The sequence below is a fragment of the Cygnus atratus genome, chromosome 1 (genome assembly GCF_013377495.2).
Source record: "Cygnus atratus isolate AKBS03 ecotype Queensland, Australia chromosome 1, CAtr_DNAZoo_HiC_assembly, whole genome shotgun sequence".
Taxonomy (NCBI): domain Eukaryota; kingdom Metazoa; phylum Chordata; class Aves; order Anseriformes; family Anatidae; genus Cygnus; species Cygnus atratus.
Genome location: NC_066362.1, coordinates 93,492,064 through 93,513,290, shown reverse-complemented (window position 1 = coordinate 93,513,290; position 21,227 = coordinate 93,492,064). Strand labels below are relative to the sequence as shown.

The 21,227-nt window shown below is 40.9% G+C and overlaps 1 protein-coding gene across 6 annotated transcripts in view; it reads right to left on the bottom strand.

The window, feature by feature from the left end:
* The window catches only part of CMSS1 (cms1 ribosomal small subunit homolog), a 238,528-nt gene that overhangs the window by 60,994 nt on the left and 156,307 nt on the right, over positions 1-21,227 (bottom strand). The window contains exon 1 of one of the 6 annotated variants that reach the window (XM_050708390.1): positions 16,093-16,372. The exons of 1 other annotated variant lie outside the window; for it this stretch is intronic. In XM_050708390.1, the coding sequence (XP_050564347.1) occupies positions 16,093-16,150 (58 nt within the window). In that variant the 5' untranslated portion in view covers positions 16,151-16,372. Of the gene's footprint in view, positions 1-4,600; positions 4,998-13,183; positions 13,221-16,092; positions 16,373-21,227 lie in introns of those variants that run through there. 4 more of the 6 variants (XM_050708391.1, XM_050708389.1, XM_035540691.2 and 1 more) reach the window with 4 other exon arrangements.

The following is a 21,227-nucleotide window of genomic DNA, read 5'->3' as shown; positions in this document are numbered from 1 at the left end:
AGCAGGAGAGGGCACCACCATCCACTTGCTGCCAGTGCGCAGGACACGGAGTAGGGAGGTTGACTGGGATCGCTCCTTGTAGGCATGGCTAGCTCCAATGTGTCTCCAGCTCCAAGGGCTGCATGTACATGCACAAAGGGACAAGATGCCAACAGGCAATTGTGCATGAGCACAATTGTGGAGAGCACGCTTTCCCCCTGCCAGATATAGCTTAGAGTTGCAGCTGTTTGATTTTTACCCGATTTCAAAGACTAGCTAGAACATTAGGACAAATTCCTGAGGCATGGTGATTCACTGGCAAGGATGAAGGGTCCCAGCAGGATTCTCCATGCACAGGGATGAAACTTCTGTAGCTTTTCTTCTGGGGTCCCCCTTGACATTCATCTAACATATGCCATACTTAAAGTCACAACACTCCTGAGCACATATGTATAATAGTCTGGCAGATTACACTATTCTGTGGTTCATTTCTTCTCCAGATAATTTACAGTTTTGGATATTTTTGTAACTTCAGCATAGCTAATGAGCAGTTCAACAGTTCCCCCAGTTCTGAGCTCTTCTTGTACAGTCCAGTAAAAGAAACTACTGGGAAGCAGTCACACATTTTTAATTTAAGAGGAAATTCAAGAGATCCTAGCTTTGATTCTCTGAAGAACTCCCCCAGCCATTTTGATACATGGGGGATATACAGAACCATGAGGAAGCAATAGTTTATCCTAAACCAGAAACTGCACTTTTCTTTCACTGGGGAAGGGAAGGAATGAGGGGAATTAACAGATCATGCATTCATTACAAATACCAGACATCTGAAAAATAGAATGAAAAAAGATTGACTAAACTTTTCTATAGTCACTGGCAAAGGAAACAAGTACAGTTACCTAGAAACGAAGCATCTATACAGTACCAGTACTGTGTGATTTGGTTTTGTTATGCTGTGTGTAATGCAGAGCAAAGCAGTCCCTCAATCTGAAGAATTTAATCCAGAACAAATCCAAATGCAGAACAAGTAAAGGTAGCAAAGAGTTTAAAAGTTTTTGTTTGTTTTTTTGTTTTTTTAAAAAAGGATGTTTGTCTTATACAAGCCAATGATATACAGTTAGGTGGCTTATTATGAGGTTATGCCTTGTTTTCATATTTGTTTTATTCAAAGTATAAATGAAAAAATATATATTCAGGCACTAATGTGTCTATAACAACATTTATTCATAGCACATCTGTTTCACTCTCCTTTTAACTTACTTTTGAACTCTAGTTCCTTAGATGCCTTTCAATGAAAAAGATGGCCAAGTTTGCATATTCACTTGAGCTGATTTCCAGGAAGCATGTAAATAGGAGCTCATTACAGCTGGCTCCCAGTAACACCCTCTGAACATTCTGTGGGGACAGCTGTAGAAACCTACCACTGCTCTTAGCCATCAACAAACAAGAGTTGGGGAGAGATTGCTTTTTTTCTATCTTGCACTCAAAGAGGACAAAAGCTCGTCATGTGCAAGACGATACACAGCTCTTAGTTGTGGCTGAAGTTTGTGTTACATTACATTGACATAGCTGCAGAAAAGTAAGCAGAAAAGCAATAAATTATATTCCTAAGAAAGCAGCAGCCACCCAAGAAATGAACTAGTACAATAGCAAGACCTTGCATCACCAGGTGTTTTAGGTCACGAATGCAAGCAAGCAGGAAGAGTGTTGGGTAAGCAAACACCTCATTTAAGCTTCATAAGCTCAAAGTATGTGATATTTCACAAACTCTTCCCCAGCGCGACGTTTAATTGGTTCACCCAACTAAATGACTCCAGGATGAACCAGAGATACTGTAAAGGAAATAAATTGCCCTTCTCTTAGCACAGACGCTACAGACAAGGAAGTAAAGGAAAAGTCTTCATACAGATGCTGTAAGCAGCTCCGTCTACTTAGGCCTAAAACCTCACTGCCCTGCAACTCTCTGTAGTGTATGTTAAAATCGATCAGGTCCTTATTTTCTCCTGAGCTCCTCACCCTGAATCTGCCAACTCTTTCCATCCTTTTTATCCCCGACTGCTCCCATCTCTCTCTCACACCTCGATGCCATTAGCTCTGCTAGCCTACTGGGGGTCTTCACCGTGCCTCTGATGTAAACAGGAATTCTTCTGTTCGCACAAAGGAATTCTACGGCCAATACGTGTTTATAGCTAAAAGCAATAAACTGAAAATTGAACCGACACAGCAGTTAGATCAATTACATTTTCTTCCAGTGACTAATAATTTCTTTTGTTTTGTGTTTTAAAAGTAAATGAATAACAAGACTTACAGTCAGCTGAAGCATGGAAAAATATTTAATGTGAATTTCCAGAGCGCAGTGTTTCTGAAGCCCTGCCAGTCATGTAGGAGATAGAACACGGCATTACTAATTATTCTCATGTGTAACCACAGTGACGTTATAACACAGGTTATTTAAAGCCTTGTGGGATTCACTTAGTATTCTAGGTAAAGTACATTTTAAATGTATTTCCCTGGCCAATGTCTGAAGGGGCATTCCAAAAACTGAAGTGCAAATTTCACAGCCTCTAGCACCGGCAATATATATCCTATAAAACAATCAGAAACTTTTATCTTTTGCAGAATAGCTGGCATCCCATGCCTTTGCAGACAGTTTCATACTTTGCTCCCTAAACAATAAAATGTCACAAGAGCTGCTGCTAGCAGGTTGGAAGGAGGTCAGCAACATGAGTGTCAGGGGCTTTTTATTTCCTTTCTTTTAAACTCCTTGGGGAGTCTAGTGATCAAAACTTAGCAAAGTGCATAAATATGTTGCGTAACAGGATTGTTAGATCTGTTGGCTTCATATTAGAAAGGCTATAAAACAAAATTCCTATTATGGATATTTCTTGATGTTTGGTAGTAAGTCATGCATTCCCACTACAGACAGTCATTTTCATCCTCTTGCTGTTAAGATCTCATTAAAGAGCATTGTTGCAATACTTTCACAAAATTACTGTAATTTGGGAGTTTTACTTTTTGAAAAAAATGTAACAGAATAATTAACATGTTGATCAATTCCACTCACTCTCTTAATTAATGCCAAAACAGCTGGAAGGCCTGAAGCATTAACCACTTGCTTGCTTTAGCTATTACATTGAGAGTGTGACCTATTTCTACAACATCAGCACTACCAGAAGCCAGAATCTTCCTGCACTTCTAGCCACAAGATCTGCTTGAATGGCCAGTGCAGACTTGCAAGAGCATCTGAGATAAAGATTTATCTTACTAGAATCATCTTAACTAATATTTCACCACTAACCCACACAAATGGAAAACAGACAAATTTGAAACATACTCTCTATTTACTCTCAGGTGATGCCTGGGTCAAGCTCAGTAAGCTGGTTTTGATCTACGAAGTTCTCTGTACCTCTGTCCTAGCTGCCTAGGGAAAGCCTCATCTTTCCTCTTCTACTGTGATAGCCTGAGATGTGGAATTAACAGAGACAATCCTCCCACAGCTTTCCTTAACAAATACTAAATCTCTTTGGAGAACTTTTATTTATAGTAACCCACTACTGTGGGCTACTGCAAATCACCAGCAAACCATTTTGAAGCTACACCAGTGTGACTGAGAGAAAAATCCAGCCCAAGCATAAGTCCTATCTTAAGCCATAAACCAAATCTTAGTCACATTGCTTTAAATGGCAAACTTCCTATTGCTTTTGTAGAGACCGAAGTTTAGATCCCAGTTACAGAAATGTATCCATTTAAAAACACAAAAGGAATCTGACATTGAATTTCCTCAATATATACAATAAAGTATTTTGCTACATTTTCACAATGATGTTGAACAATGTTGTAATTGTCTGCCCAAAACTAGAATTTCACTAGAAATCCCTCGGGATTTCTTACAAAGCATTCCACCTTCCCACTCTCATGGTACTTTACAAACACGTTTTAACATCAATACAACACATCACATGTAACAGACTTCTCTCAAAAAAAAATGGTAAGTCACAAATTCTACAGACAATTTAGCAGTTTTTCTTCTGAACAGCTAAGTCACTCTTCCCCCCAAAATGTAAAGCAGCACTTTAGAACTACACATATAATTTGAATATTATTTCTTAACTTCAGAGAAAATACCAGTACTGAACAACCTTAATGAAAAACTCAGCAAAAAAAAAAAAAAAAACTGCTTTGAATTTGCACAAAAAAAGAGGAAATATATTTACAAAAAAATAAAAGATCTACAGCTGAAGGAAAGAAATTAAGTGCTTGCACATCTGCTGAACTATGAGCATCTTACTGAACTACACAGTCCACAGCTTATCTGACAAGGCTCCACAAATGTCTCTGCTCCAGTGAGAACTGTTAGATGCTTTAAAAGTCTCTAAGGACATGAATATAAATACAAAATGTAGAACTGGGAACCAAAAAACTGCCTCCAAGTCTCTGATATACATATATGAAAAGATCTGGGTTTAATCTCACAAAAGACTGATCTTTACGCATTGGCAGTAATTTATTGACTACGAAAATGTTTGACTAGCCTGGGCATTACCCAAGGACCTCTTCATTCCTTAAGATGATGTTATATAGCTAAAAGTCTGCTTTAAAAAAAATGAGTCCATGTGCTTACCACCAAGGAGAAAGCAGAAGAAAAGCATCCATTATCAAGACTGATGGTAAACATACTCCATGTCATGTGTGTGGGACAGATAACACTGTAGGAGAAGCAGCAGCTCTGAAGATGGTACCCCAAATAATGCAGCAGAAGCACTGCACATGGGGATAAGTTGTAATCTGCATTCACCAAGGATAGGGATAACAAAACAGAATTACTCATTTCTTAGAAGGGCTTCTAGTTTCTTTTTCGAGCCCAGAAATTGTTCTCTCAGCATAGCTGAATACTTCCTGCTGCCTCTCGTTCTTCACGTAAAGGGAAATAAAAGCAGCCACATCCATGCTCACATTGTGGCCTCCCAGCTAGTATATGATCACCAACAAGAACCGTGTCCCAGCCACGAAAAATAAAAGCAGAAGGCTAGTTAGAGACAGTGGAGATAAGCTGCCTACAATAAAGGTAGATGATGTCTAAGAGGAAAAAGTGCCTCTGACAGTAGCTTTTCCCTACTCATGCCGTGAGTTTCACTCCACAGATTGAGTCATGTACTAAATAGAGTGGGACTGAATAGATGCATGTGTTGCAAGTCTTTTTTTAACATTGAGTCAGTGGATCCTGAGAGATGTGAAAGGAACGTGATGGGGGAAGCATGGGGTGATTTCACCCTACAGACCCGGGAGCAGTATGTTTCTGAGCATCCACACCACAATTGCTGCAGAGACCTGCAGCAGCTCTAAGCCAGCCCCAGACCCCTGCCCCATCCCCAGCACCTCACAGCCTGGGTGTGTGCCCAGCTAGTGCTATGGCAAGTCCTTGCCAAGCTGCTGGCCTCAACAAACTGCAGACGGAACAGAGAGAGATAAGGAAAGCAACCCCCAAGAGACTTTCACGTGCCTTAGATATGCTCTGGGCTTCTCAGAGTTTACTTCCTTCTCCTTCAGCCTGCACCCAGATAAAGTTGGGAATAGAAATCTCTGCTGAGCATATCATCGACCTCAATAAAACAGGATGCAATATGCTTTTTTCTCATTGCTGGACACAATTTTTACACCAAGCTACGTACTAATTTAAACAGTGTCAGGCAATGCTCATCTTTCTAGGCTGCTGCACTCATGGATCCGGGTAAGGTGGAGGATGCCCGAGTGATGCTCACATGCCTTCTGCAATCTGGCTCCACTGTTTTTTAAGTTGATAAAGGTGAACAGGGAAGGTGAAAGGTCTAAGACATTGAAAGGAATAAACAGACACTCAAATTACCAGCAAAAAGAACTGGTTCACATGAGAGGGAGTAGACCTTCCATAATCTGGTGAAACTGCAACATCAGTTCTGAGGTGTATGCTTGTTGGGTGTCCATCACTACTTGTGAAAGGTGCTCAGTCTGAGAGGGCTTCCACAAACTCAAAGATGAAGGAACTGAAGAAAGACAAATTTGATGAATATTTTCCCTCATCACCTCCACAATGCTACTGTCTTTAAACGAGCACAGAAACATAAGATGTCCCTGATACCCAAACCTGATCTTTATTAACTGATCTCTCTTGCATTGCTCCAATCATCTTAGCAAGCTCTTTTCGCCCAAACATTGCTGAGCTGGTAGTAAAAGCAAGTGGTCAATGAATTGAGGAGATTCGAAACTAAAAATAAAATATAGCAACATGAAGTAAAATGTTGCTACGTTTTAACTTCTTTTCAGATTGCAAACAGACTTTAATGTTGTAGTTATTTAAAAGAAAAAAAAAAAACTTTTCAAGGGCTAAACACTCTTTAAAGGAAATTTTACCTCTCTACTTTCCATGCAGCACCCTTAAAAAAATTCAAACTGAGTGGTTCATTCTCCTGATTTAGACTAAATTACAAAAGTTAATTTAATAATAAAGCCTAAGAACTGTACATTTTGTTTGCAGCCACCAAATGGTGACAATCTTGCTGAGCAGGTAACTTTTCTTGCATCGAAAGACTCAAAGCTAAAACACAAAACTAAGTTCCCGCATGTGGTTGTACTTCCCTCAAATGGCCTCAAGTGCACCCTCAAAATATGAACAAAAAGTCAAACAATCCTATAACTCTAGTATCAGAATTTATTAATACAGTTTTATTACAAATTTTCAGTAATTTTATTTGCTTCCAAAAGAGGCGAATATTTAATCTGGTGTTTCTTTCTATGACTTTTCCAGCAGAAAATAAAACATTTGATTACTGGCCCTAAAAACTGTTTTTTTTTTTATTTCAGAGTCAAGCCATTTCTCTTTTGTGGAAAGACAGCTAACATCAAGTGTACGCTAGAAACAAACAAGCAAACCACTAGTGGGTTTATAATTTTACAGGTTTTAACACACTGAAGGCAAAAGAGTTCAGGTAGATTAAGACGAAAACATAAGTTCAGAACTCAGCTCAGAACTGTCTTAAGTCAACTCTTCATTTTGCTGGCAAATTGAGAAAAGATGACCAGACAAGACTAAAACACAAAGCAAACTAACCATACATAAAATTAATCTAAAGCACACCCAGGCCATATTATTTCTTGAAAATAAATAGTGACTGGATTTCTGTAAGAAGTGGGTGCATGTTTAAGGAGCAGCGGGCACTGCCATTAGCTCATCCCTCACTCTGTATTCATACTTTTCACAACAATGTGATGAAGCAGAGGATGTTAGGAGAAGACATAAGCTTGCTAATCTAAAACCCAGGTAGCCAGCAGAGCTAAGCGAGAGCTGACTGTGTAATTTATCAAGGAGTTAACCCCTTAAATAAGCTATTGTAGAGCTCCCTCCTGAGGGACTTCTCAATTGCAATGAAAACTGTTCCAAATTCAGCTTCCACTGCTAGAATGAAAACAAATGCCACAAGGGCATGATGAGATGGAGGCCTTCACACAGCCACTGAGAGAAATGGTGGGATCTCACATGCTGCTTCAGTTACCAGATCTAATAGTTTTAGTATGCCTGTAAAGACAGGCTTCAAACTGACATTGTTACAGAGGTCAGAGCTCACAGTTTCCAGGCAATCCATCATCAAAACCCTTCAAGAGCTGCAGCCAGATTTAACATCAGCACCTGATGGGGTGTTATTAAACAGAGAGCCCTGCACTAAAGCGCTCTCATGTAGGAGCTTACACAAACCATTCAGAAAATAAAATAACAAAATGTTATCATAATGTACCTAGTCACTTCATCTGACCTCAGCAAGAGAGCATGGGTGAATTCATCTTGCATGGCATTAAAACCAATGCCTAAGATACAATACTTTACAAACAGCACTTCTATTTACTGAAGTAACAATGAAAGCCCTCCTCCTTCCATACTCCCTCCTCCATGGTGTTTTTCAGGGTGTCTTCTTTTAATAAAGATGTAAAACTCAAGTCTTAGCCACTTACTGGGCTCCTTAAAAGATATGAACTTGTCCATCCTCTCCCACTGCTAGCTTGGCCAAATTCCAAACTAATTTATTCTGCTTGTCCAGATTTTCCTTTTGGTTTGGTGACCAAAGTAATTTCTCCATGTAACTCTGCTTCTTCTGTCTTCTTATTGAACTGCCAATTTTTTCTTTTTTTTCAAGTGGAGGAAAAGTCAACCTAGAAACTTGTTTTGAAAGATTCCCCTTTAAAGGAGGGTGAGATAGGATGAAAAAGGGAGACAGGAGGCAAAGAAGCTGCCTTTAAGTTTTTAAATGAGTGGTGTATAGGTCATCCACTCTAGCAAGATTTTAAAATTGAAAGGAAAATAACCATGATTAACAGATGCTTTTACAAGAGCAGTGGTGAATAAAAATTACCACCAGACAAATTCTAAAGAGATGAACTAGCTGATGATCAAGGAAAGAGGTGGTTGCATGCAGCTGCAAAACAAGCAGCATATATTATTTCAACAATCTTTGGAGTTCATAGACACATTTTGCTTTCATTTTCTGCAATGAATTGTTACAAGTATGTCCATCAAGAGACAGAAGTTGTGTTCTAATGCTACTAATCCTGTTAGCAGAGTATTACAGACTTTTTGTGGTGCAGCCAAAATGTAAAGACAGAGGGAATAAAAAGGATGTCAAGTGGCTTAAAGGAAGCATGATAGGATGTCACTACTTAATTGCGAATGCTCAAAGGTGTCAGTTTGGTCATACCGCTTTCTTTCACTGCCATAATGCCAGTACTACTAACTCAAGCTTCAGCAGCTCACCTGGCACTGCACAAAACCTAAAAGCATACACGGTTGCCAGTCTCTAACATCTTTCAGTTAGGATATTTTTACCCTTTACCCGCCTTTGGTACCTCCCCTAACATCCCATAAGAAGTCCTGTGCAATCCCCAAATGCTCTTGCCCTGCACCCCGTCATGTGTCCTATAAACCTCAGCAGTAAACCCCCTCAGCCCCAAAGGTGCTCTGGCATTGACTCATCTTGATGGGGTTCAGACCTGGACACTGGGGCTGAGGCTCTCCTGGGACAGCCTTGGGAAGGGCCCAGACAGGATGTCCCTTCCTTTGGGTCCTTAATTTGGGTTCCTGCCTGCCATTGTGCCCTTGTGCTCCTCTGGGTTTGTGGAGCTGGGCCTTTGGTGCGCTGATTGCCTCTTTGATGGCCTGGGAGGAGCTGGGGCACGCCACTTGCCTTTGTCTGCTCTCACATAACCTAACAGACCTTCCCTGCAAGAGTGACCTGGCATCTAAAACACCCTCCCAGCTTTTATTTCCTTTTCAATTTATTTTCCTGTATAATTGGAGAACATCTGCTCTTCCTATTGAGCATTTGGTATAATTTAGAGGAAGAATGAAAGGCATTTGTATTAGAAACACAAACAGAGGCACCAAGATCAGACCAAACAATCCTCACAGAAAGCATGAAAATAAATTCCAGCTAAATGCAAAGGTGAATTTTCTGAATTCCAATACCCCTCTTTTTAGAGGGGGATGCAGTAAGCATTTTTCTGCAGTCACCAACTTTTAATTTATTAACACTAAATTAGAACTTTGGAATTCTTCAAATGTTCACCCTGCGTATCTTCAGCCTGGCCAAAACAATACTTCACGAGATGGATTTGACACACAAGATTGTTTCAGCTGACCCAATGCATTACTGTGGGAGAAGAGGAGAAAGAAATTGGCCCTTCTGGGCCAGCAAAGCCGAGCTTGCTGACTGCACCCCGGATGAAAGTCACTTTTCCTTTTCTGACCAAGGACTGAACACAGAAGCTTGATGAAGTTACAGGGACCAACTCTTGACAACTGTGGGGAAAAATTTCTGTTCATGTAATCTTTCTTTTGCCAAACGTGAATCTGGGAGCTCAGCTGAGCTGATGTTAGTATTTCTTTAAAGTTAAAGAGCCAAAACATTTTTCTGCTGGAAAAAAAAAAAAGCAAAGCTATACCATAATCCTAAATGTCATCAAACAATTTCATTAGGATTATGCAAAGCATAAGAATTGGAAATCTAGGGACATGGAGAGTCTTACGCAAGCAAATAAGCAACAGCTTTATCCTGCGTTAGGTTCCAGGGGCTGCAGATACTATTTGATGCCTGTTTACCTGCATGTCAGTGGGTTACCTTGCTTACCTAGGACTCCTGGAAAGGGGCAGCCTCAAGTGCCTTCAGACAACTTGCAGTCTCTTCACTTTGTTTCTTAAATTGGAAACTTATCTCGTCACTGAGAGCACAAATTCTTACTGTTTTCTAAGCAGAGTCTGGGTTAGCATACTCCATACATAGCATACTCCTTGAAGAAGCGAATTAAGGTGTAAATTTATTGATTTTCTACATCACTAAATATAATGGTCTATCACTTAAACAACACACTAGAAGAAAAAAAAAAAAGAGAGATGATTAAGAATCAATTTTTACCAAAAAAAAAAAAAAGACACCAAATAACAAAAACCACCAAAACCCCAACAACACTGATTACTGGAAAGCCAATTTCATAATTTGCCAGGAAATGGCAGTGATGTATATAAATTTCAAAATAATAAACATTAAATAAACACAGACAACCAACACAAGAAAGGCTGTTATGAAAGGCTTTTGCAGCAGCAATAAACCCCAAATCCTGAAAAACTTCAAATCGTCCAAGAACGCATGGTCAAAACAAATACAAGAACTGTCTTATAAACTGCATGTAAATTAAGAACAAAACAATGGCAACAGCCTTCAGATTATATCTGCAATGGGAAATGGCTCATCCAAGAAAGGAATGCCAACCCACCTGCCTCAGCCATGCCTGAGCTAGGGTTGCTTCTCAATCTCAATCAAGTTTCAATCAACTAGAACAATGTTTGAGCATACTGACAGGCAGGAAACCAGTCTTGAGTTTAGAAGCTGTTGTATACCTATATAGGGAAAAACAGTCTCTTCTGTTCATCTCATGATAACTTAATAAAAAAAAAGAAACAACCCATGAGAACATACCAATGTGAAGAGGCGTGACACAAAACACCAGCTCCCTCTTCTTTAAATAGCCTCCACTTGGCAAAGAGTAAAGGGGTTATTGCTGAGTTGTCTGCCTGAACAAATACTGAGGGATGACTTCAGGTTAGCAAGGTTAAGGAAACAGTTGAGAGCAGTGGTTCCATTTTTAACTATTTTTAATTTAGAGGCCACAAAATATTTTCCAGCACGGAGAAAATATCAAGTAAACAGAAGGGGGATTTTTTTTGCATCCCTCCAACCCTCCTTTTATGTTAAATTTTAGATACCCCATACGAAGGGCGGGGTTGATTGCTGCCACCCCTAACCCAGCCTCTGGGCCTGTCACCGCTGAAACTGAAATAGGTGTTTTTGTTATTCTCAAAAGCAGCATTTTGCAGCAGCACATAATGCTTCTGCATTGTTATATTCACTATTAAAATCTCGATGAACTGTTCTACAAGCCTCTTTTGACCCAGCAACAGCCCAGCTTGTTTTAGTAGCTGTGGACCTCTTCCATTTTCATCATTTCCTTCAAAGTTGATACGTATTTCCAAAGTTCTCAGTGGCTTTAGAGACAGCCACCAGCAACTCGTAGAGGATGCTACTTAAAATAAACAAATAAATAGATAAAGAGGCAAAACAAACACAAACAGCAAGATCAAAAGGCACAACAGGTTTGCTTTGTTTGGTGGGGCTAACCATAGAGCAGCAACATAAAAATCCTACTTAAAAAATTCTATCAAATTCTTGCTTCCTTCAATTCTATTTTACACCTGAATCCTGCATATATGCAGTGTGACAGCCTTCAGGATTTCTTCCGAAAACCTCATTACAATATTCAGTTTCTTCTGCAGCGAGCAGTAACATCAGACAGTAAAAGTGTGTGACTCTCATTGATTCTAGCTACAGGTGTCATTAAAGTAATGGGTACACATAGCTGGGGAAAGCTGAGATTCAGCATCGGTGTCAGCGTCTCAGGCCACTCCACAAACGACTCATTTCTAGAAACTCCAATAAACTCCAAATTGCGAAGCTTACTTGGAAAGCCTTTCAGGCTTCCCAAAAGTTAATTCTATTATAGCAAAAAATAAAAGCTAAAGTACTGAGATATTTGATTTCTATCAACATGATAAAAATCTCACTATAGGGTGAAAAAAAAAAAGAGATGGTTGATTTTGGCTGTGGTTGCTGCTGCTGCTGTTGTTTTGCTACGCTTTGTTTTAAGTAAAGCTACATTTTTTAACAGTGACAAAGCTCAGCAACGAGTTATTAGCTATACTTGCATGGTTAATCTATGTTAGACTCTCCATCACCTGAAGCCTTTAAATCAGTATCAGGCACCTCCTTAGAAGATAAGCTGTAGCTCAGCCAAGTTTATTGAGTTGTATTAAAAGCTACTAGATTAGGCTCTACAGTTTATGTTTATATAAGATTGCAACCATGACATAATGTCTCTAACCATAAGTGTCTACTAACCTATAAAATATCCAAAATACAAAGGCCCTACGAGCTACTACCTCTCATGGATGCAAGCATGGTCACATAAAACAGACGGTTGTATGTCAAATGAGAAACAATCAAATGCAGAAACCTCAATAAGGGCTGCTTTGGTGAGATATGGAGAATACCACAACCATTATCATGTTACAAATATAGTGCTGAAAATAAAACCCCACATCTTATAAGAGCACAAACACATCTACAGAAGATATCTGCCTTACTAGTGCCATGGCAACTGCAAGAGTAAATACATACACTGACCTCAAGGAGTAGCAACTTCACCCAATTAAGAGCATTGCTTGTAAAGGGAACGAACAAGCAAGAGCCGGCTGACCACATACCCATGAAAGCTTGGAATGTTTTCTGCTTCCAGGGAGTATTCCAATGCCTTTGTTATTATTTTGAGAGAAAGAGAGAGAGAAACAATGTATTTGTCCCTAGTTTTACAGTCCCTGAGCACATGAAGTTAACCAACTGAGCAGATGCACACTTCAGGGACTTCCCCAAATCCAACCTGTCTCATTTCCATCCCCCTTGGAACAGAGAAGCCTAGCACCAACACCCTTAACAAGACCCCAACCCCACAGGCTGATCTAACCTTACACAAGCCACCCCGCTCCTTGCCTTCACCCTGGAGACAACAACCTGCTCATACAAATCGGCTGACAAATTCAAAATGAAACAGCTAAATCTGCCCGTTCAGGGATTACCTTGCATTTCACCACTGTCTGCTTGAACAGCTTTCACGCTGCTATGATTCACTGCTCAAATTTGTCAGAAATGCTGTGCACAGTTGGATAGACCTGTAAGAATGGACTTACAAGGGTGATTTGAGACTGGTTGCTAAAGAAGCAAGTCTTCCATGATACTTTTTATAATGGTCTGTCAAGACGTCATCCCTTACCACTGCTGGCCAATTCCAAAAGGGAGGGAGAAGTCCTGAAAACACTACGTTCCTAAAAATCTGGTGAAAAGTCAGTACGGACAAAGAGAGATTATAATCAGAGCGTGCATGGAAGAAAAAATAGGCGAACTCTGCCATTATACGTCCTGTCTGGTGATACAGCACCAACATTGCTGCTGACTGGTCGCTTGCTTGGAGGAGCTTCAGACTGGGGACACGGTGTGAAGCTTAGGTCACTGCAGACCTCCAAGTACCCAAGCAGAAAAGGACACACATCTGTAGGAAACTAGCCATTATTACATTTTCAGTCCACAAACAACCTGGATATGCTTGTTTAACCATAATGTGTTTTTCTATTATAGCAAATTACAACGTATGTATGTTCACAAGTTCTCCACATCTGAGCAAAAACCCAAACCAGAAAAACCCACCTAGAATAACGTATTACTTACATCTTCTACAATAAATCTAACTGTAACAGTCGTAGTCTTACTCGCATACTGCATTAGCAATTTAAATATTGTCTAACAAGCAGCTAAGAGCTAAATAGACTTTTTCCCTTTTAAGAAAGTCTTACAAGTGTGAAACTTTGAAAAGCTGACACACTCATTACCCCATGTCTTTACCATGACTAAGACAGACAAGTCTGATTTACAAGCATTTCAGAATTTTGTGAAAACAACATTAACATGGGAACTGCTCTGCAGCTTCGTGACCCACTGAAACCAACTCAAAGTAATTTCTATGCACATACGTATTCCCAGAAAAGCAAGTCTGTAAGCCACCAAATGGGAAGAAAAGGCAAAAGAAGAGACTTTTGCATTTAATAACCAGTAACAGTTGAGACCGCTGTTCTCTGTCATGCTCACCAACTTTTAAAAAGCTGTCATTTAAATGTCTAAAATACCTTATTTCTCATGACTACTCAATCAAGCTCTCCAGTTTGAGGGTCCTAACCACTGCTGCTGTTTAAAGCATCCAGAACATTACTTGCACATGCGTTATAAAAACAGTACTTGCAGTAGGAGCGAAGCTTTTAAAATTTGGGGAAAACAGCCATGGGGTTTTCCCCTTTTGAGAGCTTAAGGTTTTATGAGCGAACCTAAAGGACTGCCAGACTTCTAAAGCGACAACACATTACGAAAAAATTTCCTATGTGTTTTGCAAATTCGAAGTCAGCCACATTTCAGAACTGACATCACAGTTTTTAATATCAGCTCTAATGAAATATAATTCTCCAATGACATAGCTGTGAAGCACAGCATTTTCATTTCACTAGCTGGCAGAGAGGTTCTGGCCTTATTATTATTATTATTATTATTACTTACGTAGAGCCAGAAGTGTTCTGGGCCTTGCACAGACACATCTGAAGACAAGGCCTCTTCCTCACATCTGCTGTAAACACGGAGACCACAGGGTATTCAGCCTAACAAAAGGGGCAGATTCATTTTCACATGGCTGCTATCGCCAAATCATATGTTAACACACAAGAATATGAATACGGTGTAAGGAATAGTTGGCCTTCGTCTGCTCTCCAGTTTCAGTTTCACTAATCTCTTTGGGTGGGATTGAATAATTTTAGTTTGGGAGAGTTTCACTGTTGTTTTAAAATTTATTTATTTTTAAAATATCTACAGTACATGAAAAAATTCTGGCTATCAGCAAAACCCTGCGGGGAACAGGGGTCAACTTGGGAACTAAAAATGATAAATCTATTTCTTGTTTAGGTCACATTTCTTCTGCTGGATGAAAGAATGAGATATTTATTTTGAAAGCGCAGGTACCTGCACAGCTCATGACAATTTAATTACATGTCAGTACAGATCAGAAAGCTCCCTGTTGCAGATGAATGAACTATGTAAGTGAGCAGAGCTCTTCCTTTCCCAGACCCTGACAATTCAAGGAGCAGGGATGAGAGAAAAAGCCAAAATTCTCTGCTTCCCTGAGGCCTACACCCACTTAACTGAGATGAAATCAGAGCATGGCAGGCTGCAATAGGAGAGGGAGTCTGGCAAACTCAGAAGCCCCAGGATAGTTGTTAGGAACACCTGCCACAGGCACTTCTTTCTGAATTTGTTGTTGGGATAAGCAACAACAAGAGCAATGTTGTACTTCCCTTCACCTATGCCTCCTGCTCAATGCCTGTGATTCTTCAGGACACCAGTGGTGTTACTCTGGGAAAGAAACGTGCCCCAGCTTGGCTGTCCCAAGACATTTAAAGGCTCTGGAGACAGAGCGCAGTGCTCTAGGGCTGAGCAACAACCCTGGTTTCACTCGGTGCTCAGGGATCCTGACATCCAGGGGACTCCCATGCACGCAGGAACAGCTCTAGTGCATGACAGTATATGAAAGGGGTACTGCACAGCCAAGTTCGAAGGGACAAATCTAGGCCTGGCCTGACAAAACACACACAGGAAGAAAAGGATAATCACAGTCTTCTGGCCAAGCAGAAAGTGGGAGCTACTGTTGCTAATCTAAATGCAACATCTCCAAATGGCCATCCTGAGTGGAAAGCAGCAGGATACATCACCTCCAGCACTGGGCTGATTCATGCATGCTCTGCTTGGGTGGGAGAAAAAGAACCAGCATTTGGCACATCAAATCGAGAGGAGGAGAAAAAAGCCTCCAGAAAAGTGTTGGCCTCCCATGTAGCTCTTGTGGTAACACCTTGTTTGATTTGTAAAAGGTAAAAGCAGTAGATCAGTAGCAACCTACCCTTCAGGCTGGGCTCTGATTCTGAAGGTAACTCAGGAACCATATCTTCTTTTTGCATCTTTCAGAAATCCTTAAGGATTTTTGAACGTGGGTCTGCGGTGCATGAACTGGAGCCTAAACCCAATTTGAATTCTTAGTGAATGACAACTGCACACCAGCTCTGTCTGAGGCTACAGCACAAGCTGAAGAGACTCTTTCTTTACTTTTTCTGGTCAGGGGTCTGAGTAAGGAGGAGAGAGTCTGCGTAAGACATCATGGTGCAGCTTGCAGCGGTGGTGGTTGTCTCTCAGTGCTGCAGCTCTTTTCCAAAAAGATAGCTGTGGAGGATGAAATAAGTGTTATCCTTCAGTTACTCTAGATTACTGACAAACACTAGACTGGTCTCCAATGCCCGTGGAACTCAGAAGAGAAAATACAGTGTGCAGCCTCCCAAAATGGGTATAAACTTTGGTTCTCTCTGGAGGATACCTTGGGAAGAGGCAGAGGATCAATGGGGACTGGCGTCTTCTCCAGCTCCATGTAACCGAGTGTAAGTCAGGAACAACACAGATCACTCCTCCTCTGAGGGGTGGTTGGAAACTTGCAGGGGGAGACAGCATAGCAGGGGAAAAACTGCCGTGCATGGCTACTCTCAAGAGGTTATGGTCAGGACTCACCGACACACTTGCTGGAGGCTTTGCCTCAGTAAGAAGAGAATCAAAACCATGTAAGGATGGTGGGGTTTGGCCCATTGTAAACACTGGCATTCATAAAGGAGCACAGCGTCACTGCATGCCTGTGACAGACACTCATGGCTTGCTTTTCATAATGTCATGTTACAATACTTTGTACTGAGATTTTTATATAGTAGGCCCTTAATTTAAGTAATTGCATTTTCTACTAGTGGGAAACAGGCTGCATTGACCATGCCCAATAAGCTATTGTCCCACTAGTCATTTTTGCATCATATTTTTAACCAACATTTGTTTTAAGGCACTGCCTTTTTTTTTTTTTTTTTTTTGAGAGCTCTCTTGCCTCTATTAAAGGACAATGCAAGCCTGAAACCAGCAAAATGCTCACGTCATCCCTTTCATCAGGCGCTGAAGCAATATGGTTTAGGAAGGGGATAAACTAGTTAACTAGTTGCTAAAGCTATCTTGAGCCCCTGCCTGTGAACTCCAAAAACACTAGCTCTCACACAGCTCTAGAAGCTTAATATGCAAAGTTATACTAAAATGGTATTAAAACTTTTACATCTTCCACCCACACAAATTAGTCCCCTCCTACCCCTCCACAGCTTCCAGCTTCAAATATCCTGGCATAAAATGATCAGACAAAATAGGTGACTTATGTTTTTATTGGTTCCTCCAGACTATGACGACATTTCCTAAAATGCTGAGCCAGGAAACTATTAATGTCTCTGAAAAAGTGGAAGGGGTCAGGCTATTTCAAAGGGCATGTGTTTGCTAAGAAGCTTTTCTTGCAGATGTATAGGCCACTTAAGATTCAATTAGTAGTAATAAAAATATTTAGCATTCACACAGTATTTCTAGCTTTAAAGTATATTATGAACACATTTGTAACACCTCTGTGTGGTAAGAAAGTATTACCCCTTTTTAACTTTTTCAGAATTCAAAGTGGAAGGTGAAACAGCTTTCCTTAGATTTTATAAAGCAGCATGTCCCTTCCAAGATCAGAAGCCCCCGCAGGTTTTGTACACGCTCCCAATCTCAGGCTGTTACTGGAGGGAGAAATGGAAATGGTCTCGAGCTTATCAACATTACAAAAAGGAAGACGAACCAGATTTTCTTGGTTTATCTCAGCCACACTGGCCTGCATTTGGCAGCACAAGGTAGCTCAGGCATTTGCAGGTGGGGTCATACATTCCTTAAAAAAGCTCCCTGGGTTTTATTTACCAGCACTAAACCAAACCAATTGGTATGCCAACAGGAGCATACCAAACCCAGGACAGAAAGAGGGATCCTACAGGGGCTCCCAAAACCCTTGTTATTTTCAGGCACATACTACATGTGCATACTTCTTGTTTGTGCTCTGCTGTCAGTAGGGATGGGAAGTATCAAGGGGGACACAAAAAAAACGCACAAAACCTTGGAGATAAAGCTGCTCAAAAGGTATCACAGCTTAACTTGTGGCAAGTTTAACTTCACCTGCCAACCCAGCTCTGGTCCTGATTACGTTAGAGTACACATGAAGGTCAGTTCCCTAGCATGGGGGTGGCGAAGCAGATTTAAACCCAACCTGCCTACGGCACACAGAATACAATACATTTTACACAGAAAAGAGTGCTGTGACCTAAGAGAAGTCATTCTGCCCTTACTGAGTCCAGAATCTCACTCATTTGTCACATCTCATGCCACCACGATCCTGTCACACTACCACCACCACCACAGGTGAAAATCCCACTATTGCATAGTGCCATCTCCTGGGCAAGCAAGACTGAAGAAACTCCTGACTCCTCTCTCGCAGCATCCAATGTTTTCACATCTCCTCCAGCGCTGGCAGGCCAAGCGCTACCTCTGCTTGCAGAACACAAGCAGTGAAATCACAGGAAGAAGAGCAGGTTGTTTACAGCTCCCACCGTGAAGCGTGAGACTCAGCAGCCTGCTCTGGAGAGAGGCAGTATGTGCACGGGCAAGTACCGTGCAAACCCACAGGATTAAGTTCACTCTGGGCTGCTGGCTAATCACAAATTAGCAATTAAGGCTTCCTTTCAACATCCAAACAGGAAATGGGAGTGGAGGAAGTGAAAGCTTAATAATTTCTTGTGTGTTAACAAGTTACATGAGCCACTCCAAGAAAAAAGTTTTCTGAAGTGAACTTAAACCTAGCACATCGTCTGCCCCAGTGGCAAGCATTTATCTTTGAAACCAAACCGTGCGTCTTGGAAAAGAAAGCACTGATGCAAACATTTAATTCGACACACCTTAATTTCCAGGAAAAGAGAACATCAAGCCACGGAATAAAGCTGAGGACCCTACCTTTGTGTAATCACAAGTGCTGAGATTATGATCTTGAAACGAAGCCAGAGGTGGTTAGTCTGGAATCTCTCTAGAAACAATCAGTGAAGAACTGGGACAGAAGGGGTAACTTTTCAGTTACCACGAACTGTTAGATCCATAATGGCCTCTGACCAAGAAGCAAGAAAATCAGACAATGTGTTAGGGCTTTTTCTTTCTACTATCTCTCAGGGCTACTGTCCATTTTGGCCCTGTACATTTCACAATGTCTACCTCACCATACAATAGAGGGTAAGGAGAGCTGAGGAAAAAAGTCCCTGTGGGGCAACAAGAATCCTGAAAGGCCTGAAGGAGCAAAGGACTCTTAGGCATCTGTGCTGAATGCAGCGAGGAACATCTCTCTCCATCTTCAAACCCATCAAGTCACAGCCCCTGGCGAAAGCGAAAAGCCTGACGCGTTACACACTCCTAACTTCGTGCTATCTTCACAGAAGGAGAAAGAAAAAAGCTTTGCACAACTGTTGAGTAACTCTCAAGAGCTCAAGAAAGATTAAAGGCCAGTCTCTTGGATGCCTGGAGATATCAAAGACAGATTAGGGACAAAGAATAGGATGACATATATGGGTGGATGCAGACAGATGTTTTGAGGAAACAAAATTGATCTGGGAATATAACAAAGAACTCCTTACTTTTTAGGGATTTTTTGCAGATGTGCCTTCCCCCCCCCCCAAAAAAAAAAAACAACACAACAACCAAACAAACAACAATAAGAATAAAACCACACAGATAATTTAAGTGGACTGCATGGAGAACAGAAGAAATGTAAAAGAATTTAAAAAACACAACAAAACACCTTCTGTCAATATATCTGCTGTACAATCTCATTACCTCCCATTGATGCAAACAAGAACAGACGTATAACATAGTTACCATGGGCCACAAATACTGACTGGACTAAATAAGGCGCTAAAATCGTGTGGGTGCATGTTCTCCATTATGGAGTGTGAAGGTATCTTTTTTCTCTTGTTACAGCAGGAGAGACACAGACAATTCTAGGTCCAGAGGAGCATTTACCCTAAACTGCCACCTGCCATAACATACCTCAACATACTTATTACAGTATGCATATGGTTGCATGTGTGGACTTCACTGTGGACTCTCAAATTGCTGCTCTGAGCAAGGAAAAAGGAGGAAAAATGTCTATTTTACATGTGAACTTCTATCCTAGATCCTCCATGGCCAGACAGTTTTCACAGTAGGCACTGCCTGTTTCCAAGGCGACTGGAGGTAGATCAGATATTTGATCAGCCTGGGGTTTGGATCACCCATTTGCAAAAACTCTCCAGAACAAGAGTTTTGAAAATTGAAAAACATTAATTGTGTAAGACTGCTGGGTTTGTTTGTTTGCTCGCTTTTAGACATAATCATAGGTAGGTATTATCTCCTTCATTGGAAACAGCAACACCCTTTCCCCAAAGGACTCATACTGCTTGCTACCTTGCACTCCCAGGTGGTGCAATATGTACTGTGTCCATGCTGCTTTTTACTTTTTTATAAGATATTTACTTCTATGGAGTCACTACTTACTTTGTTCATTTTCTCATTTAGGATGTTTGTATTCAGGGCAGCAATGCCACTTCCTACCACATGAGAAAGACCATGACAACTCTGCGAGACTGCTACCTGCTCAGTTCCCAAAATGACGATGTCTGCCAGAACATTCAGGTTTCCAGCCTGTGATGCTCCAGCAGGTTAGTTGGCCTTCACTTCTATAGTATCAAATGCTTTTCCTTAAGCCAGAGGTTTCCAATATTTCTCCCCTCTCTTCCCAAAGAGCAGGGAGGGAGTATCTGGATGAGGTTACTTTGGTAAGGAGTGCTGAAGAGTTCCTACTTGTTTAGCAGATATTAGTACCAACAATCCACTGCCAAAAATGGAGGAGGAATGTACTGACAACTCTTGGTGAGAGACAAATTATGATCCATGTCTCCTTGCCCTACATTCACACAACATCCAAGCTCACATGTTCCATTCACTTCAGGAATACATACTTGTGACCAGTTTCTCTGGACCAAACACCAAGTACCTGTTAACTAATATTAAGAATGATTTCACCCTGAGATGCTTGTACTGGATCTTACCCAAGAACTTTTTATACATTACATATATTACTGTTTT